General features: G+C 42.5%; 1 protein-coding gene across 2 annotated transcripts; it reads right to left on the reverse strand.

The window, feature by feature from the left end:
* Positions 1–465: 465 nt before the first annotated feature.
* LOC147640968 (guanosine nucleotide diphosphate dissociation inhibitor 1-like) lies at positions 466–16,921 on the reverse strand. 2 transcript variants are annotated; one of them, XM_086816917.1, is made up of 14 exons: positions 16,788–16,921; positions 16,520–16,621; positions 15,891–15,953; positions 15,710–15,793; positions 3,185–3,292; positions 2,625–2,797; positions 2,301–2,412; positions 2,128–2,208; positions 1,973–2,035; positions 1,788–1,889; positions 1,362–1,486; positions 1,059–1,269; positions 868–942; positions 466–690 (listed from the first exon to the last, which is right to left on the reverse strand). In XM_086816917.1, exons 2-14 carry the CDS (start codon positions 16,604–16,606, stop codon positions 640–642), a joined length of 1,335 nt encoding a protein of 444 aa, XP_086673043.1. In that variant the 5' UTR covers positions 16,607–16,621; positions 16,788–16,921; the 3' UTR covers positions 466–639. The 2 variants fall into 2 exon arrangements, with proteins under 2 accessions (XP_086673043.1, XP_086673048.1); XM_086816922.1 differs by having other exon boundaries at positions 16,704–16,881.
* Between the last annotated feature and the right edge of the window lie 2,322 nt (positions 16,922–19,243).

Consider the following 19,243-nt stretch of genomic DNA (forward strand, 5'->3'; position numbering starts at 1 on the left):
AATTTCATAGATATATGTCAACATCATGACAAACTCACTTTTCTCCAAAAGGTCTCTCTTCCTTGCTACTGTTCTAAGCAAATTATACATAAATGCCAACATCATAACAAACTCACTCTTCTCCAAACACAATGACAAATTAAAACCCAAGCATGTAACCAATAAAACTCAAGAAGGCAGCTTGCACATCATAGATAAATCCAATGTCAAACATCGTGACAAACTAAACTCAATCATGTAACCAATAAAACTCAAGAAGGCAGCTTGCACATCATAGATAACTCCAATGTCAAACATCGTGACAAACTAAACTCAAGCATGTAACCAAAAGGGTCAAGAAGGCAGCTTGCAACTTGTGGCACATACACCAACACTTCTTAGCATTGAAACATGTGAATAAAAATAGAATGAAGCTCAACCATTAACATGTAAGGTATGACTCAGATAAGCAGCTTGAAACTCATAGGACATAAACCAACTTCTTGGCATTCAAACATGTGATTAAAAATAGAATGAAGCTTAACAGTTGACATGGTATGGTATTCACATTATGTAGACAAAAACATACGCAACATGCATCCTTAAAAGGAGTCCAAAACCAACATGGATCGAAGATATCGGCATATGAATTTCTCCCAGTCACTCCTCAGCAGCACTCGCCGCGCTCAAATCAACACTCAAGTCCAGAACCTGTCACAAACCGTCATTAAGTAGGTATAGTGTATCCGTGCAATATGCATACATAATTACATACATATATAATGCATGCATGTACAAACATACATATACATGCATGCACTCGCAGACATCTTTAAAATAAAAAGAGGCAGAAAAAATTTCCAATGAATTATAAAACAACAAATTTACCTTCCCAGTTATAGATGTATACATTGCCAATACATCCTGCACAGTCGTCTCAAAATGGGTGGTAGCATCATAGCTCTGGTTCATGAAAAACAGTGAAGTGTTAGGTCCCTTTTCCACACTCACAACTGCAGGCCCACACCTATATAAGAACAATTATATATAAATCATTCAAAGGCGAACAAATGGCTTACTCTGGATATGAAGCAGTTATCCAGTGAAGGCTCATTTACTGGTGCAAATCTATCATAGGTGTCAAAGAATATCTCATCAACAGGTCCCAAGAGGTTAATCCCTGGCTGCAGTTCTGCCTCAGGCCTGTCTGTTTCAGCTTCGGTTGAAACAAAAGCAATAAACTTACCCTTCGGGGCCACATTATGTGAGTACGAGCAGCAGAATACATACCTACAGAGGCATGGGCAAGCAGCAGCCTCGCTTCAGAATTAAATCACAACAGTAAGAATTGCATGGTACAAACATGTGGACTTAACACATACATGTCAGACTTCCGGCCCAGCTGCTTCTGTGGCAAAATGATTTGTACTGATTGTGAATCGTTGGTGTTTGGGATTGGATGACTCATTATGCAGATTGCTCGAGCGACTTTTCCTACTTTCTTCACCTGTAAAAGGCAGTGCCATAAAATCTTCCCTTGACTGCAGGGCAATTCATGCTCACACTTCAAGTCATCTCATGACAGATCGTAATGACAATCCAGTCTCAACTTCAAAAAAGGAATCATGTTATTAAAACCCAGATTAACATCACACATGCAGTTCCACAAATGAGAAAATAAGTCCCACTGATGAAAGGACCCCACCACCCCCTCCCGATTTTTCCTCTGACAAACCTGACAGTCACTAAGGCATCGGGGAGGAGGGCAGCCTTTGGAGGCCATTGCTCCAACAATAGGGTGACCATACCTTGTTTGGAAGGTATGATGGATCACAAACAACTTTCTTAGTCCTTGCAGTCTCCCCTTCTGATGTGACACCACACACTTTCCCTTCCTCATCAAACTCCACCTGCATCAATTGAAGAAGTTCGATCATGTGGTAAACAGGTGAAGGGCTTCATCAATAAACTGTTCTTGTTTTGAAAAAGTTACCTTGCACTCAGGTTTTGATAGCATGTAGGTGCCTCCATACACAGCACTCAATCGTGCAAAACCCTGCACAAAACCAGGTTGTCCAAGAAGCCTTTCAGCTATACGATAAGAAAAGGCAAACAGAAGGCAACAGTATTCTAAAAACAAATGATCACCTGTGGCAATTCACCAAGCCCATACAAAGGGTATATATAAGGCGAGCCCCCTTGAAACCGGGCTAATGATTCAGAGTAAAGCTGGAAAAAACAGAAAACATCAAAATGGAGCAGGCATGGGGGTCCAACGTAGCTTACAAGCCTATTGCAGCTTTCAGGGCAGCAACATGTACCTTAATTTTTTTCACAAACTCGAAAGCAGGTTCATCAAGATAAGCATCATCCCGGTGCAATGCTAAAGCATGTCCAATGAAATCAATGGTGTTCTCATCTAACCCATACTTCCTGTTTAAGAAAAAAACAACATAATATCAAGACGCTTAATCGTAATGTTCGTGAAGGGTGTTTAAAGTATATCTAGCTACACACTATTGTTGTCCATTGGCATTGGAATAGCATAAGACAGCACTCAGTAAAAGAAAAGTATTACATTACAAAGGCATAGCTACTGGCCCTAACCAAACTGAATGAGCCAGTGTAAAAGGTGAAAGTATTACCCATAAATCTCCCTTGGAGTAACCCTCGTAAGATCTAAGCCCTCATGAGTTTTTGGATCATTTTCCACATAATCTTGGACATAAATGATAAATTTCCGGGCACGCCGCTTCTCAAAAAGGCCCATCAAAGGAGACTTCAAGGCTTCTACATCTGTTGCAGGAACCTTGTGTATCTGCACAAATTCAAGGGAAAATCACAAAATAATTTTACTTATAAAACTAGAGTACATTCAGACGCTTTGTACAAGATCTACACCCATCTCCTAATCCCACCCATCAAGTCTGTATGTAATGCATGAGAAACTGGTAATTTTTCTCCATCTGATCCCCCAACCCTAGAATGAGCAAAGACATGAATAACAGGCCCATTCAAGGATGAGTACATGGGTAGAGGTGCCTTTGAATCCTTTAAACTAAGCAAGAAAAACCCGGTTCTGTAATGGCAAAGCCTACATCAGATCCACTTCAGAAAAGCTAGCAATCCATGACCATCAGGTATTGAAAAAAAAACTTTTCAACATGAAACGTCTGTCCACATTGGATTTAGTATCAACTAATACCTTCCCCTTGTTGAAGACACAGCTTCCATCAACTGCTTTAAACATTAAATATTTTGTTACGTCTGTGTGTATTAATACACGGACAAGAGCTCCATTGGCCATCATAAACTGCAAAGCATGAAATCTTCTTTAATAAGGTAGTCCATAAACGCTTTAATATGTCTAACCAAAGCAAGATAGAAAATATCCACAATCAAAGACATTACTATTATAGATGAAAGGCAATAAGGATTTCAGTTACCACCCGTCTTTGGCATTCAAGAAATCTTAACAGTGGCAAGTGCAAGCTATCCTTCCTCTCTCTCTCTCTCTCTCTCTCTCTCTCTCTCTCTCTCTCTCTCTCTCTCTCTCACACACACACAAAAAAAAAAAGCTGATGGGATTGCTCCATGCAAAAAAATGGGGATCACGGGCACCCAATTCATTAATGCTTGGCGGGCGGTTAGAAAGAGGGAGCCACAGGCTACAGCCCAGCCGTGAAATCAAGAGGGAACAGCCCCTCATCTTCAGTTTTGGAGACCAGGAAGCTAAGAAAGAGGGTTGACCTTTGGGCCACCAAAATATATCTCAGAGACGACCTCATACCATTCCCGGTGGAACGCCGGCGAAATGGCATGGCCAAGGAAGCTAGGAAAGCAGGCAAGTGGGCAATATACCATGATAGACAGCCGATCATCACAGATAAGATGCCCCGCATGATGGCGTGGGGCCTCTGAGACCCAAAGATGCCTCGGAAATGGCAGTTTGGAATAGAAGTGGAACTCTTTGGTCAGATATAGGGGATTTAAGGAGATATCCAAAGATAGAGATGTAGTTTTTCTCACCAAAGCCCTGAAAGAGGGTTACGTGATGTCACAAGATACGAATGGGAATCAGCCTTCAGGAAACAAACACGCACCACTAGAGGTGTGCATGTCTAGTGGGGTGGCATGCCACTTTAGGCACCATATGCATTAGATGCTCAAAGTGGAAAGACGGGATGTGGAAGCATGGTTTATCTGGATACAACTTGCCAGGCTTGGCATGAGATTTGCACATATTGCCGTATGCTACTTCCCACAAGAGAACTATAGGTTTGCATGCAGTGAGACAGAAAGTGGGGAATCCCCATACGCACCTCTATTTGTGGACGACATACTCTTACTAGGGGACTTTAATGCCTGGACAGCAGGCAGGCAAGTGCGAATGTATGATTTCCATGATGTCACATTGTCAGAGATTGATTTGGCTGAACTTTACAGAGGAACAGCATCAAAGATGAAGGGGGTGTTGCAGCTTATGGTACGCACTTCCTAGAGGTGGGAGAATGCTGCATGCCATGAACTGGTTATATACAACAAGATGACATGATGGCCACAGTCAAACAGCCTCGCATGCTTCCCACATGGGGAACTATCACAGTGGACTACCTCATGGGTCTCCTGCTCTCATACCACAGATCCAGTGCACTACATGCTTAGATGCCCAGCCTACTATGAGATACGGAGGAGATTCTATCGTCTCTTCCGAGAGGGGTTTGTCCGACTCACATGGGTGATGCAGTATGATGATCACAGATGCCCCAGGGGCCAGCATGAACTTGTTGGAGCTCAAGCGTAATAGGAATGTGGTATTGAGACAACATACCGAGAGGCAAACCCGACATGATACTTCTCAAAGGGTCATTACAGATTTCTTTAGCCTGCATGCCTCCGCATCAGGGCCCACCACCTGCACTAGCAGTCTGGCCCCGCACCCTAGAGGACTCACTGCTGAGTGATGGAGCTCAATCTACTTTGTGGGCAAGATGCCCCCGACCCAAAGCATCACAACCCTCCACCCAACACAGATACACATCCAAGAGGCTCTTCGAAGCCATGGCATGCTTCCATCACATAGGCCTGATAAGCATCACAACCCTCCACCCAACACAGATACACATCAGAGAGGCTCTTCGAAGCCACGACATGCTTCCATCACATAGGCCTGATATTCTCTTGTTTATCAGATAGGTATATTAGGGTTTTGTCAATTTGGCCTAGGATATTTGAGAAATTTTCTCGAACAACCTGCATGTGTTGTCTGCTTCCTGATCAGGGAGGAGAGCATAACTCAGGTTTGGGGAGAATCGGCTTTTTTTTGGCTGCAGGCCAAAGAGGGGGAAAGAGGAAGGGGGTGTAAGTTCTAATATTCAGTTTCCCATCACAACTTTAGAGGATCAGCTGCCAGCAATGACCCATATGTTGTCAAAACAAATAGCTTTTTCCCAAATGCTCGCACAGCGCATTATGGCTCTCCGGCAGGAACTCGATGCCCAACTGCAGAACTAGATGACTCAATTAGCTGGTCTGCAAGAGTGCATCAAATTTGGTAAAACGGGGGTTGGTGATCCATATGGGCATATGCACTACAGGATGGAGTTGCAAGTCTCTTCCATGTTTGGGAGGCCCTTCTTCCTTCTTCTTTCAAGAACCACCCTCCTGTGAGGAGAAGCGCCTTCAGCAGCTGCTGCTGTGGAGGAACACGCTCTACATCCCAAGGTTAACATGCCTAACTTTATGTTGTCCAATTAGTAAATCTGCCTTTGGTCCGCATGATCTCCAAGTTGAGTAATCTATAGGCAACATAGGGTGCAGGTTTTGTTTGACAACGTCTCTACTCACAATTTTATTTCTTCGCGTTTGGTGCAAACACTCCAACTACCCACAATGGCAAGTGACCATCACTATGTGGTCAAACTTGCCAAGGGTGGGGTTGCGGAAGTATAGGACCCAACAATGCCTATGCTAGAGGTCCAAATACAAGAATACTGTCATGAACTTGGATTCAATTGATGTTATTCTAGGAATGTCCTAGTTTTTTGAGAGGAGCAAGATGATGATGTTAGATTATCAGTTTTTGGTAATCCCAGATAATGTCCGTCGATGATCTATATTGGATGTACATGTTACTCAAGCTTTGGCCGAGGAAATACATGAAACTCTTTTTGAACCAAGAAGTGTATTGTTGTGTCGTTTCAATGATTTTTTTAATAGTGAAATTCTTTAAGATGTCTTCTTGTGAATGCAATTCACTTGCTTATAATGAAATAAGTACAAAATATTAACTTGTGGATCAAATTTTGTGCCAGTATTGTGATGTATTTTCTAGTGAGTTACTCGATGGTGTCTGACAAGAACATTAAACCATGGGATTGAGTTAGAAGCCATCCCCTCAATTGACAACTATATCGGATTAGCCAGAGGAAAGAGAACGAGATAGCTAGAATCTCAATAAAGGCTTTGTTCAATCGAGTAAAACTCCATGGGACACCCGTTCTTCTATCAAAGAAGAAAGATGGTAATAAGCATTTCTGTCATGGTGCAGTTTGTTGGGGAAACAAAAAACCCATTATTTCACAAAATGGTAAAATACAAAGCATTGACGATTTTTACGCTTCTATTTCATATAAAAGTTTCCATAAACTTTTGTACAAAATAAATCTAGCAAGGAGAACTTCATTCTTTTGATGAATCCCACATGTTTACCCTAATGATGACAAAGAAGAACATCTCTATTGGCTTGGTACCATGATTATGCAAGCATGACTCTAACTTCCAAGGTGCCCAGGGGTTTTGCAAAACACTTGATCATTAGTGCAATTAAACACTAAAATCAGCCACACCCTTAACACACATCCATCATCACTTTGCATAAAACATAAAAGCTGGACAAAACATCCATAAATGCTGAAAATGGAGCTTGCACATGTGACACCGCATAGAGGCCGGACTGGGCCGACCCCCCCCCCCCGAGTATTTTATTACCCAAGGAGAATAATGTCATGTACAAGCTTTGATGGTCTTACTCTCCCCACGGGAGATGCCGGATTATCCATATGCAACCATCATTTGACCAAACACACGTGCTATCATCAGAAGAAGCCCCTAAATACCATGACTATGTAAATCACCTCTTCCCGTGAGGGTACTAATCTCCCCCATCACCACGGGTTTTCAAGATGCCATATGTGAAAAACTCAGCTGAAGCAAATAATATACTCACCATGAAAAAGTTGGGCAACACCAATAGGGCCGGTACAGCAGCTACAGATTCTTAAACAGTAGGTACAGCCCTCCACTCACATGTACAATGGTTGGTACAATAGATACAATGGCTGGTACCGTAGGTACAATGACTAGTACAACAAGTACAAGGACTGGTACAACAAGTACAATGGCTAGAAATCATAATAAAATGATTAAATACCCTTGCCTTCAGTATTTCTTCACGATGGAAACCTCCAAAACAGTCCCCAACAGCCGGTGTTCTTCATAGGCAGCCTTCAAGAGAGAGAGAAAGAGAGTAGCCATCATTAGGGCAGCCTATAATGGTGGTAGAGGCTAGTGTGCAACAAGAGAGCCTCCTTCAAATGAAGAGACAAGGCTCCAATTTATAGATTTAGGGCTCCCATGAGTGAAAATGAAAAGAGAAGGCTATGATGACAAGTGTGAGGCCACTTGTCTCACTTTGATCCACTTTCTTGCCACATGTCCCAATCTAAGAGATGGGTTCTCCCATAATCTTTATCTCTAAAAATATTCCAACTAGTAGCCCATTTGTCATAGGTACTTTGGCAACTCTTGGTATCTCCTCAATTCCAGACGTAATGATGCGAACAAAATTTCAATTGGAGTCGGGCCAAAAATAACAACTCTCCTAAATTTTAGGAGTGTGATCCTTTGTATTCCAGGATAATCCCCCATTCCCAAAGCTTGTTCTTTCCGAATATTTGGACATCTTGGAGTCCACCAAATCCCTTTCATACTGGGAAATGTCTAGGCTGGTGACATCTTCCCGGCCTTTTTAAATAGTTCACCACAACTATGGACAGGTCCCTTGCGAGAAAGCAAGGTTGTTCTCATCCAAAAGGATAAGCCCAGATCTAGTCATACTAGAGTTCTCAAATGAAGGCCATCCAGCCATAAACAGCGACTATATACCAGTTAACTCCCAAGTGAACATCTATCACACTCTTGCAGAAAAAGAGATGGGCTCAAGTCACATGTCAAAGTTACTGATCATGTCAGTACTCACTGATCACATCAGTGAAGGATAACATTGGCTGTGGAGCCTCTCGGAGTAGTACCCAGTCTTACACAAGCCTTGCTTAAGTGAAACTCTCAGGTCAATATCCAATCCCAAAACCATACACCCAAGCCAATTCGCAAGGAAAATAGTATAACAAATACTGTAGATATAGCCAAGGTATGAGAAAGATAACTAAGTCAAAACAAATCCACTGCATAAAACAGCTCCACTTGGCCATATACAGAATCCTTGATATTAAAAATTCATTTGGATAGAACATTCTTCCAATAGAACAATGCATAACATATTGAATAATACTTTAGGATTTGGCTTTAAGCCCTTGTGATAACATTAATCCTACATAGACATGCACAAGAAAAATAGCCAAAAAGATAGCTACGGCTCCCCCCCTAACGAACAAAGATGACAAGTTGAAAGGACCCAACCACGCTCATTGGAAGCTTCGGATGCGGGTCTAGTTCATCCACAAGGGTCTGTGGAACATTGTTCAGGGCACTGAAAGGAAGCCCGAGCATCCTCAAAACTCTAGGCAATGGACTCAAGATCAGGAGGATGAATTTGCTGTGGAATTACAAGACTAGGAGAATCGAGACTCGAAGGCGCATTTTGTGCTTGTGCAGACCATCACCGAGGAGGTCTCACCAACACTGCAAACTCTCTCCAGTGCTCATCAAGTATGGTCAAAATTGGAGGATCTCTTTGCTCGAGATTCATCGATGAGGGCAGTTACCTTGCAGGGGTAGCTCTACGGTTTGTTATTTCCTGAAGGCAATTCAATGCAATCTTTTCTAATGGAGACCAAGGTTATCCATCACCAATTACTGGCTTTGGGTGTTGCTTTGTCCTCTTCTCAACTGGCTGCTCTTGTCCTCACCAAGCTTCCTCTGGACTATGATGTTATTTCTTGATCTTTACAGTGCCAGGTCACATCCACTCAGTTGGATTTTTTATGATCTTAGCTCCCTACGTTTGGAGAAGGAGTCCGTTCTCATCTCACAGGGTAAGTTGAAGGTGTCAGTCAACAATTCCGACCAGGCACTTTCCTCATTTCAAAAGGAAGGTCGGAGTCGCTGCTTCTCTTGTGGGAAAAGAGAACATCTAAGTTGAAGGTGTCCCTACTTTTGGAGGAGTCGTCCGTTCTCATCTCACAGGGTAAGTTGAAGGTGTCGGTCAACAATTCCGACCAGGCACTTTCCTCAGTTCAAAAGAAAGGTCGGAGTCGCTGCTTCTCTTGCGGGAAAAGAGGACATCTGTCTAAGGATTGTTTGTCCAAGAAGGACAAAACGAAGGGCAAGCCTTCATCTCAGCGAAAAGACAAAGACATGACACAAGATAGTGATACAGATTCTAGTACCACTTCTAGGGTTCCCAGGGCGCTTCCGACTCAAGAGACCCCAGATGGTGTGCTTCTCTAGTACACATGCAATTCCCCCCCCCCCCCATGTGCTTCCAACCAAAAGAGTCTTGTGGACGAGAGGGGACTGCTTACAGCTCCACTCACTGGTGCATGCGACCATGATTCGCAGTTCCAAGCCTTAGATATCTGGCAAGACATGGTTATCTTTGGTACCGCAGAGATTATGAACTGGATCTATTCCAAGTTCATTGTTTGAGGCTTTTAGGACGTGATGTGTTCCGTCCACTGTTGGGGATAATGGGCACGGTGTGTCCAGCAGCTCATCATCTATTTTTGGAGTTCACAGTTCACTGCACACTTGTGTAGGAATTCGTGGCCAAGCAAAGTTCCTTGCTGTTCGTGGTGGCATCTTGTTTGGAGGAAACAGGTCGGTGGATGCTCTCTCCGAGGTGATTCTAGTATTCGCGGTGCTGGAGGGTCCATGATTGCATCTTCATCAACTTATCTTCTTCCGACTCTTGCACACTATGAGCTAGAGAGGGGATGTTAGAATTGTGCATCTCAGTGTTCTGGGGCTTTACTATTTATCTGACATTTTATTATATCTCCTATTTATTTGTCCTATGAGTAGTCGGCCAGCCCTAGAGGCAGTCGCCCAGCTCACTGAGACACTATATAAGCAGTTTCTCTTTATTCACTTCTTCATCCAATCCACTTACACATAGTTCAACATTCAATTGCTGGCCATTGCCATTGTAAAGCTTTACTGCTATTATAAAAGGTGATCTTATCCAACTCTCTCTATCTCCTTTGCACTCTCTCATATGTTTATTGTTTATGCTTCCGCCTGTGCTTTCTCCTTCAGATTTGGCTGCAACAATGCTGACGGTCACTCCAATATGCATTTGGCATAGTCTGAATCCAACGTAATGGCTGATGATCAGTGTGAACCTGAAATTCACAACCATAAAGAAAATGTTTCCAATGTTTCAAGGCTTGAATAATTACTGAGAGTTCTCGATCGTAGACCGAGTAATTCTTTCTCGCGACGTGTAGTAACTTACGAGACATATAAACTACTGGATGGCCATTCTATTGTAACACACCTCCAATCGTGATGTTACTCGCATTGGTGATTACTTGGAACGGTTGGTCCCACAAGGCAAGCACTAGACAAGGTACTTCTAACAAAGCCACCTTGAGGTTCTTGAATGCCTCCAACGCATGTAGAGTCATTCGGATCCGTTGCCTTCTAGTCTTGACACCCTTTGGCAGATTGGTGAGATCCGCCGAGGTCAGAGAATCTATCTATGTGGGTGGAGTATGTCTGCCATATATATCCACAAAGGATCTAATGTTATATGCGGTCTGTGGTATTTCCCAATTGACAATCTCAACCACCTTGGCCGGATCAAGTCGGATGCCCTCAGCACTAATTATGTATCCTAGGTAGTGAACCTCGAACAAATAAAATTCCCACTTCTTCTCATTGACATAAAGCTTATTGCTTTCCACCAAAAACTACAAGACTTTTTCCACATCAATGTCATGCTACTCAACCGTAGCTGAAAATACCGGTATATCATCCAAAAATATGAACACATTGTCCAATCAAGTTCCTGAAAACACGCACCATCATGCAGTTGAATGTATCTGGGACATTCATCAAGCCAAAAGACATGACCACAAATTCATAGTGAGCCCGTTCCGTACGGAAGACTGTCTCGGGAATGTGCTCAACAATCCTCACCTAATGGTACCACTCTTCTAGTCTAGTTTCAAGACCACCTTAGCCCCATTCTGCCTCTTGAGAATATAATCTATCCAAGGCATCAGGACCTTAACTTTGATAGTCAGATTATTGAGTGCACACGATAGTCGACACACAATCAAGAAGAACCATCTTTCTTCCTGACAAATAGAATTGATGCTACAAATGGTGAGACACTAGGGCGTATGAAGCCAAATTGCAATAGTTCCTGGAGTTGGAGATCCAACTCCAATTTTATTGCCTTGGACAAGCGGTACGGAAACTTGGTCGAGAGATCCGAGCCTGGAAGGAGGTCTATCTTGTGGCCCTTAGGTCTAGACAAGGAGAGCTGGGAAAGAAGATCGTCCCGAAGAAAAATCTTTTGAAACTTTTCATAGAGAGCCTTGTACTTCTCTGAAGCACTGGCCACCGTCAAGGCAGTCTGAAATTTGGATGTATATCATCGTGCATTGTGTGCATTTCTTGATTTCTTGTTTAGCCTGCAAGTGGCTTATGAGAGGAAAGTTCGGAATTCCTAGCTCACACTTAATGGTCACTGGGACTTTGGACACATTTCGGATAATCCAAAAAGTGTGCTTGTCCTAACCAATATCTAGCTAGAACTTGTGAAACCACTAAATTTCCAAAATTATGTCTGCTCCTACAAGAGGAGCAACCATAAAATCTTGCACAAACTCTATGCCCTGAATCACTAATTTAGCACCTTGAGCTTCAACCTTGATGCTTGTCATCATTCCTATGCTAAATCTCTCAACTTTCTTGTCTACCGAAGTCGGGACGAAACAGGCTTACCGGGCGTCTGGTTCCGTGACCACATCCTTCGTGTTGCCGCTATCAAACAAGACGCTCTCTGGCCACCTATGTAGCCAAAGGTCTCAAGTAATTCATTGCGCTCATACTCCTAGTCTCCAAGCTCCTGGCTAACGATAGCACCAACCAAAAAACTAGGATCCAAAGAACTAGGGACAGCCGCTCGGATAACTATGGGAGTTAGGCTCATCACGGAAGCTGTGGAGGTCGGGGTGATTATCAACGGAGTGGTAGTCTTCTTCGGACAATCCTAAGAAGTGTGTCCTTTTGTGTGACAAAAGAAACACCTACCCTCCTTGTACTGAGTTGTCTCCACAGCACTCAGTTTCCCACTGGTCTTACTTACCTGAGCTTTTTGGTTTGGAGTAAGCTTAGTCGCATTAGTCCAGTTCTTGGAACCAGAGGTTGTCATGCTCTGTTCTAGGGAAGACCTCGTCTGCTTCTGCCTCCTCCCCTCCCTCCCCGCGAGGCGGTTGCCTTGGGAGTGGCAAGCTGGGAAGTCTTGGGCTTTCTGCCATTGTACTTCATTTCATTCATTTCAGCACTTTGCGCAAGCGAAAGTGCATATTCAAAGGTGACTAACTCAAACTTACGCACTTCCCATTGAATAATGAGATGAATCGACTAAATTCTAACTTGGGTATTTATACCCTTTTCATGAGCAAGTCGGCTGGTTCTAAAGTCTCTCCACGACTATAATTACATGATTTATTTCCAATGTTTTCACATTGGCTGTCTTGTTGGCCAATTGCACATGCTCTAGGCTGCTCAACAATCCCCATGCATGGCTGACTAGCTACTAGGCAGCCATTTGGCCTGGCCACCTGACTAGACTAACCCATAGGCCTGTCAGCTGCCTGGCCAAGCCTCCTTGGGCTGGCCAACAGCCTGCCCAGCCCTTCTATGGGCTGGTGGGCAAGGCTTGGAGCCTTCCTCGCCCTTAGGGTGACACAACCTGTCCCAAGCCCAATCCAAGAGTATGATACTCTCTCTAGGGTAGCCCCAAGGGCTGGACCCCTTTTGTACATGCAATTCCTACATGCTTCTACAAACACCTGGTGCTCGATTGCAAACCCAACAAGCAGATCATCTAACATCATTCCAGAGGGAGACTCACAGTACGAACTGACACTGCTTCATGTGCAAGACAATGCACACCTAATCTCGAACTCATAGAGTGGAACCCTGATTGACTCGTCCTGGACTAGGCTCGTATGAGACCAGTTTCCACTCCACGACCTGCACCTTCTTGTTCAGATATGTCTACATAGCATCCAAGTGCAGGATACACGTGACAATTTTTCCTAGAATCCTCCCCACCGCCCAGCCCTTTGCCTCCTCCACTATCATCATGGGGTAGCTGCATAAAGGAAGCCTCAAATACCTCCTCGGATACAATGCTGCTCACGCCCACCAAGAAGAGGAAGGCCACAAAGATCGCCAAGCTCTTGGAATACCACTTAGCAGCCAATGACTTAGTCAACCTCTTCCAAGAAGTCAGGGACCACATGATCCACAACCAAAACCAATCTAAGAGGTGGAGCACAAGCTCACCTATCACACACAAGAGTGTTACCAAGTTACCAAAAGACCAAAAGTCATGGAACACCTAGACAGACCCAAACTCGATGGACTGGCAACTCTGTAGGCTTAGAGACAAGACCTCAACACCACCTGCTTTAGATTCATTTCCTCTTATGACACCCACCTCAATACTAGCACCGTCCGATTTCTACAGGTGCTGACTTGACCTTGGCTCTCACCGTGGATATTGTCCGTGAAGCCTTGCACTTGCATCAATGAATGTGACAAAGTAAAGATGCCCCCCATGAATGGTGTCCACATCAGACCACATACATCACTATGTATGAGCTGTAATTTATTTTCAGCTCTAACAGCAACATCCTCGAGAAATGGTTTGCGATGAATCTTTCCCAAGATACACACCTCACATACATGTCTTGTTGGAGACTCGAGACAGAATATTGTCAACCATATAATGCTTCTGAAAAAGCATCAAACTCCCAAAGTTTACATGCCCGAAGCGAGCATGCCATACTTCATGCATAGTAGAAATGTGGGCAACCACTATATGTGCATCATATGAACACTCGTTATAGCTGTCCAGCTTATCTGTGAATTCAACCATTTAACCTTGATCGGTTACGACTAAGACAGAGTGCAAATTTTCCTTCATCCCTGGAACATACAATACATTTGTCATGCATACATTTGCACCATTGGTTGCAACAAGCATAACCTTGCCTAAACCTTTCACCGGATAAGTAGAATGATCTGCACATGATACAATGCCGCCATTAGAAGCATAAACCAAGTGCTAAAATACATACTTGCTAACCACTATCAAAATACCAAGTGACATCCTTACTGTGGAATGCAATCAAAGACAAATCCTATTCTGTTGCACTTGGTGTGTCACCATTGCATGTGACCAAATGTCCACTCCTCATGGACTACATTAGCAGACTACTCTAATTTGTCATTCGAAGTGTAAGCTATAAAGATGCATTACCCGCATCTTTCTTCTCTTTTGTCATCCACTTTCTACATTCATCTATGTAGTGGCCAGGCTTATGATAGTAGTGACATTTGCCCTTCTTTTTGGGCTTGCTAGCATCCCCTTTTTCACATGTATCACCTCCACAAGAGGGTTGTCAATGACCAGCCTTTGTTGGGCTGGTGTCCTCCATGCTTAAAGCTCTTCACTTTCCCCTTGTCCTTGGCTGAAAATGCCCTGTCACCACCAGCCTTACTCCAAGAGGCTTGTAGAAGAGAAAGAGAACAGCCTTAATGAGGCCACTCAATCGGAGAAGATGGGAGGCCACATAGCAGCAACCCATTTTCTCAAGTGAAATGGCCTTCACATGGATGTTATGTGCCATCATGGTTGACAGGAAGAGAAATAGATGCTTTGACACATCAATGATGTGGAGAATGTTAAGAGCTTTATAGATTTGACGACAATGTGCCGAATGCTCGGTGTTTGACATTTCTTTTCCCCAACCCACAAATAGTGACATGTAGAATGGGAGAGGTGGGTTCTAGTTATAGACTTCCAAAAGAAGACCGACTAGGTGAGCCAACTTACATTATTTGACTTACTTTATGTTTTGCATTACTTGCCTTCATACTTCCATTGACTCAGTAGAACTGTTGCCAGTTCTAAGAGCCCTGCATTAAACAGTCATCAAATAGCATATCACTTGGCCTAATTCAACTCCACTTCACTGATAGTTTTCCGTGACCATACCTGCCAATGTGTCTACCTTGCCAAACATGGCTGCCACAGAGCCATGTTTGGCACATAATAAGTGAGCATAGCTTTGGGAAGCACAGAAAAAAATCATAAGAGCCCACAATCAGCTTTAGTTCGAAGTGCATCCTAGTACTCTCCACAAAACCAATGCTGCTGTCACGCTACTTGCACAGTTCTGCAATAAAAAACAAAAACAAAAAGCTCCCCCAAGCAGATTTTTGAAAACATGAAAGGGCAAACCTTGGGAACCATGTCCACATTGTAGTCTCTACTTGAACCCAAATGTGTGGGAGGTTTGTCACTGCCCCTAAACTTGGACCAAAGCTGCACAAGAGAAACATGCGATGAGAAAAAACCCACTTCTAAGGCAAAGTTTGCAGCCTTTAAATTTTTGATGAACATAAACATGTAGGATCATTACCTGGGTAAGACTAAGGGATGCTGACTCTCCTCCATAATAATCATTTCTATCCATGTGTAGGACCTTAATAACCAAAACATACGATAAGTCATATTGAATCCCAAAAAAAGCAGCATTCAGAAAACTGCTGTATCAATCTTGTGCTTTTATGTTTTATTGCTATTCATGCTTCTGTGTAGGTCTTCTAGACATGGGCTTCACAAACTCAAGCACAAATTGACCACTGGGTCTAGACACTCCACATGAAGCAAATAATGGAAAATAACTAAGATTGGTTACAAAGATCTTCCTGCCCGACAGTGGGTGTCCATACAAGCCACCCGGCCATCAAGGATGGATGGGAATCCTGTACATCCAAGACTCCACCCACCAAAACGGAGCAGGAACTTTCTGTAATCAGCCCGATATATACTTGAAAAGAACATGTTCATAGCTTTGAAAAAAGTGGTGATCTAAGCTTAAAAATTTTGAACTTTTTTTTAAAAAACTTCTCAAAGCCTTTGTTTACTTCCCTTGATCTATCCAAAAGCTGGAGTTTTCAATACTGAAAAGCACATCAAAACGGGACGCCAATGGGCTAAACTGCCTCTCACAAACATAAACTTTTGTCAATAGTGCTTAGAGCTTACCTTAAGGCCATCGACAGAGAGCAGGCCGCTAAGAATGCATTCCTTCAAGCCGGTGCCAAGTACGATCACATCGTACTCTTCATCCATGGCCAATAAGAAAATCTGCAGAATAAAAAACAAAATACATTCTTATAGGAGGAGTGCCACACAGAAAAATCCAAACCTAACCCTAGAATGTGCAGACCTTTGAAATCCTGACCCTAACCCTAGATCTCAGGGGTGTCCGTTGGTGGATCGGAGCGTCGCACAGGGGGGAAAAAGAGCTAACCGTAGGCGAAGCAGAGCTTTCGAAACCTTCTTCTTTTCTGATCGGTAATGCTGGTCTGTCTGCAGGATGCGGTAATAGGAAGCTAATCAAGCGAAGACTGACCACTACCTATATAAATTATGCTTCTTTTTTTGAACATTTCACAAGAGGCTGGACGTTTCACACATGGCCGGACAACTTTGTTGAACAATCTAGCAAAACACAACTTACTCGCTCTCCACGTGGCCAAACAATAGGGAGAAAAGGAAGACAAAGGATTTTTGAAATTTGAAATGAAGGTATAATGTTTTCACGCTTGGGAAAGTATTTTTTGTTGTATGGCTTGGCTGTTCCCAAGCATTTTTTGTTGTATGGCTTGGCTGTAGCGTGCAGGTCACCTAGGCACAAGAAATTTTTCTATCATCGTGTCAAACCCTGTTCACAATCATTTGAAAATCCCTTACAATCAAAGCTTCCTATCACTGACTGACTACCAAATGAAAACTTGTTACTACTGTCGCAACACTCTCGTCATTGTAATTTTTTCTTCATTGTACGAGTCTTCATTTAATGCCTTAAAGGTTCGCTTTCTATTCCTATATAAAACACTAATACCTTTCTCATTAGAATCATTCTATCTATCTAATACCTTTCTCATTATAATCATTCTATTTATCTATTTTTATCTCTTATCGTTACAACCAAGCTTAGCATATACTTTTCTTCACATCAATCAATTTCACAAGAATCCATGGCAATGAAGGAATGTGCTTTAGTATATGAAATTTACCAATAGTTTAAGCAAGCTTGAATTGACAGGTTCTATCCACATAGATGATTTTGTGTAGAAGCCCCATAAAAGCTATGTAGAACTATGATTCACAAGAAAAGAAACACACTAAAGTGGTGGGCAAATGATACGTGGTATGATAGGATGTAGAGATGTTGGAGTTTGAGCTTGCATTTTTTTACAGAAACAAGGGCTACTTATATCATAGACAAAAGACTAGGTATTAAGTACATCACTAATGATAATTAATTAGAAGACCATATTTGATAAAGAGGAGCTTAGAGATGCGATGGCAATTACAAAAAAATAAAAGCTTAATTTAGCTAGAATCATGTGCAAGAGGATGAAAGAATGTGTGCAACATCTCAAAGAAAGAAGATTACAAAATCTGCACTGCGACGCACACACTTACTCACATGATACTTTTGAGTAGTATTATTGTGTATACATCTACGAGGGTTACATGTTAGCAATAATAGTCAAGTACTAGCTAAGTGCGCAGCACGCAATTAAGTAACCTCCCTACCAGGTTTTGAGAGAAGCATTTGTCTTAGTGGGACGATAAACTTTACTATTCCTTTTACCTGACAAGAAACCTTATTTTTTGCGTGATGACAATAAGGTTTCTGGAGATGTTAGCAATAATAGTCAAGTACTAGAGTGCGCAGCACGCAATTAGTAACCTCCCTACCAGGTTTTGAGAGAAGCATTTGTCTTACATCGAGTGGGACGATAAACTTTACTATTCCTTTTACCTGACAAGAAACCTTATTTTTTGCGTGATGACAATAAGGTTTCTCGAGATCCGAACCCCTGTCAAACAGTCAAAATAGTCGAAGGCTTGTGTCCTTTTATAGTAAAGTTATGATGATACAGAGTCGACAAATATTGGAACATGCAATCAATAACACTCTTTACTAAGTTGCCACCACAAGCATCTATATTACATTGATTGGGTTTAATAAAGTTTATTATTCCTTTTGCCTAAAAGGAAACCCTTTCTTGGGAAACAGTAGTAAGTTGTATGGTGATCCAAAACCCTTGATTTCTCTTTTCGTTTTGTAACAACAAGTTCCTAGACGATTATGTGGTAGGAACTTGGAAGGTGTGATAGCACGAGATTCCTAGAGTTGACACCAAGACTGATTAGCCTAGAAGAACTCCCATTGCCAAACGCAAGTCACATTGGAGTTAGCATACCAGTTGTGACGATTTTTTGGTGGGAACAAACATATACTTTGTTTCCCACCTTCTAAGGTTGACCTATGCACAACCTTCTCATTCCACTACTATATGTAATCTCATCAAGGGCTTTACACATTAGGTGCATGCCCAATCTTCATACAATGAGAGTTGGTTAGATTGAGCTGCTAAATTTGAGATTGTTTATACACATTTTCCTACAAAAAGTTTGGCAAATTCTCGTCGATAGCCACCTCATGCTTTCTGTAATTTCAATGTCGAATTAACTGAAAACAAATTGGGTGGGCTCATTTTAGTCAATCACTTTCATTTTTCAATCCTATAACTCTAGCCACTTTGGCATTCTAGCCATGAACGTCTCGGCTTCACCAAGGCATGGTAGGTGTGACTTGAGGCATGGACCTTAAGGGTTAGTAGATTTTATATGTTGGTTTCAACTCCTTCAATTATGGTCATAACTACAAGAGGGTCGTCATCTACTCTA

Source organism: Cibotium barometz, chromosome 2 (genome assembly GCF_041138505.1).
Source record: "Cibotium barometz isolate CiBa-2024 chromosome 2, ASM4113850v1, whole genome shotgun sequence".
Taxonomy (NCBI): Eukaryota; Viridiplantae; Streptophyta; class Polypodiopsida; order Cyatheales; family Cibotiaceae; genus Cibotium; species Cibotium barometz.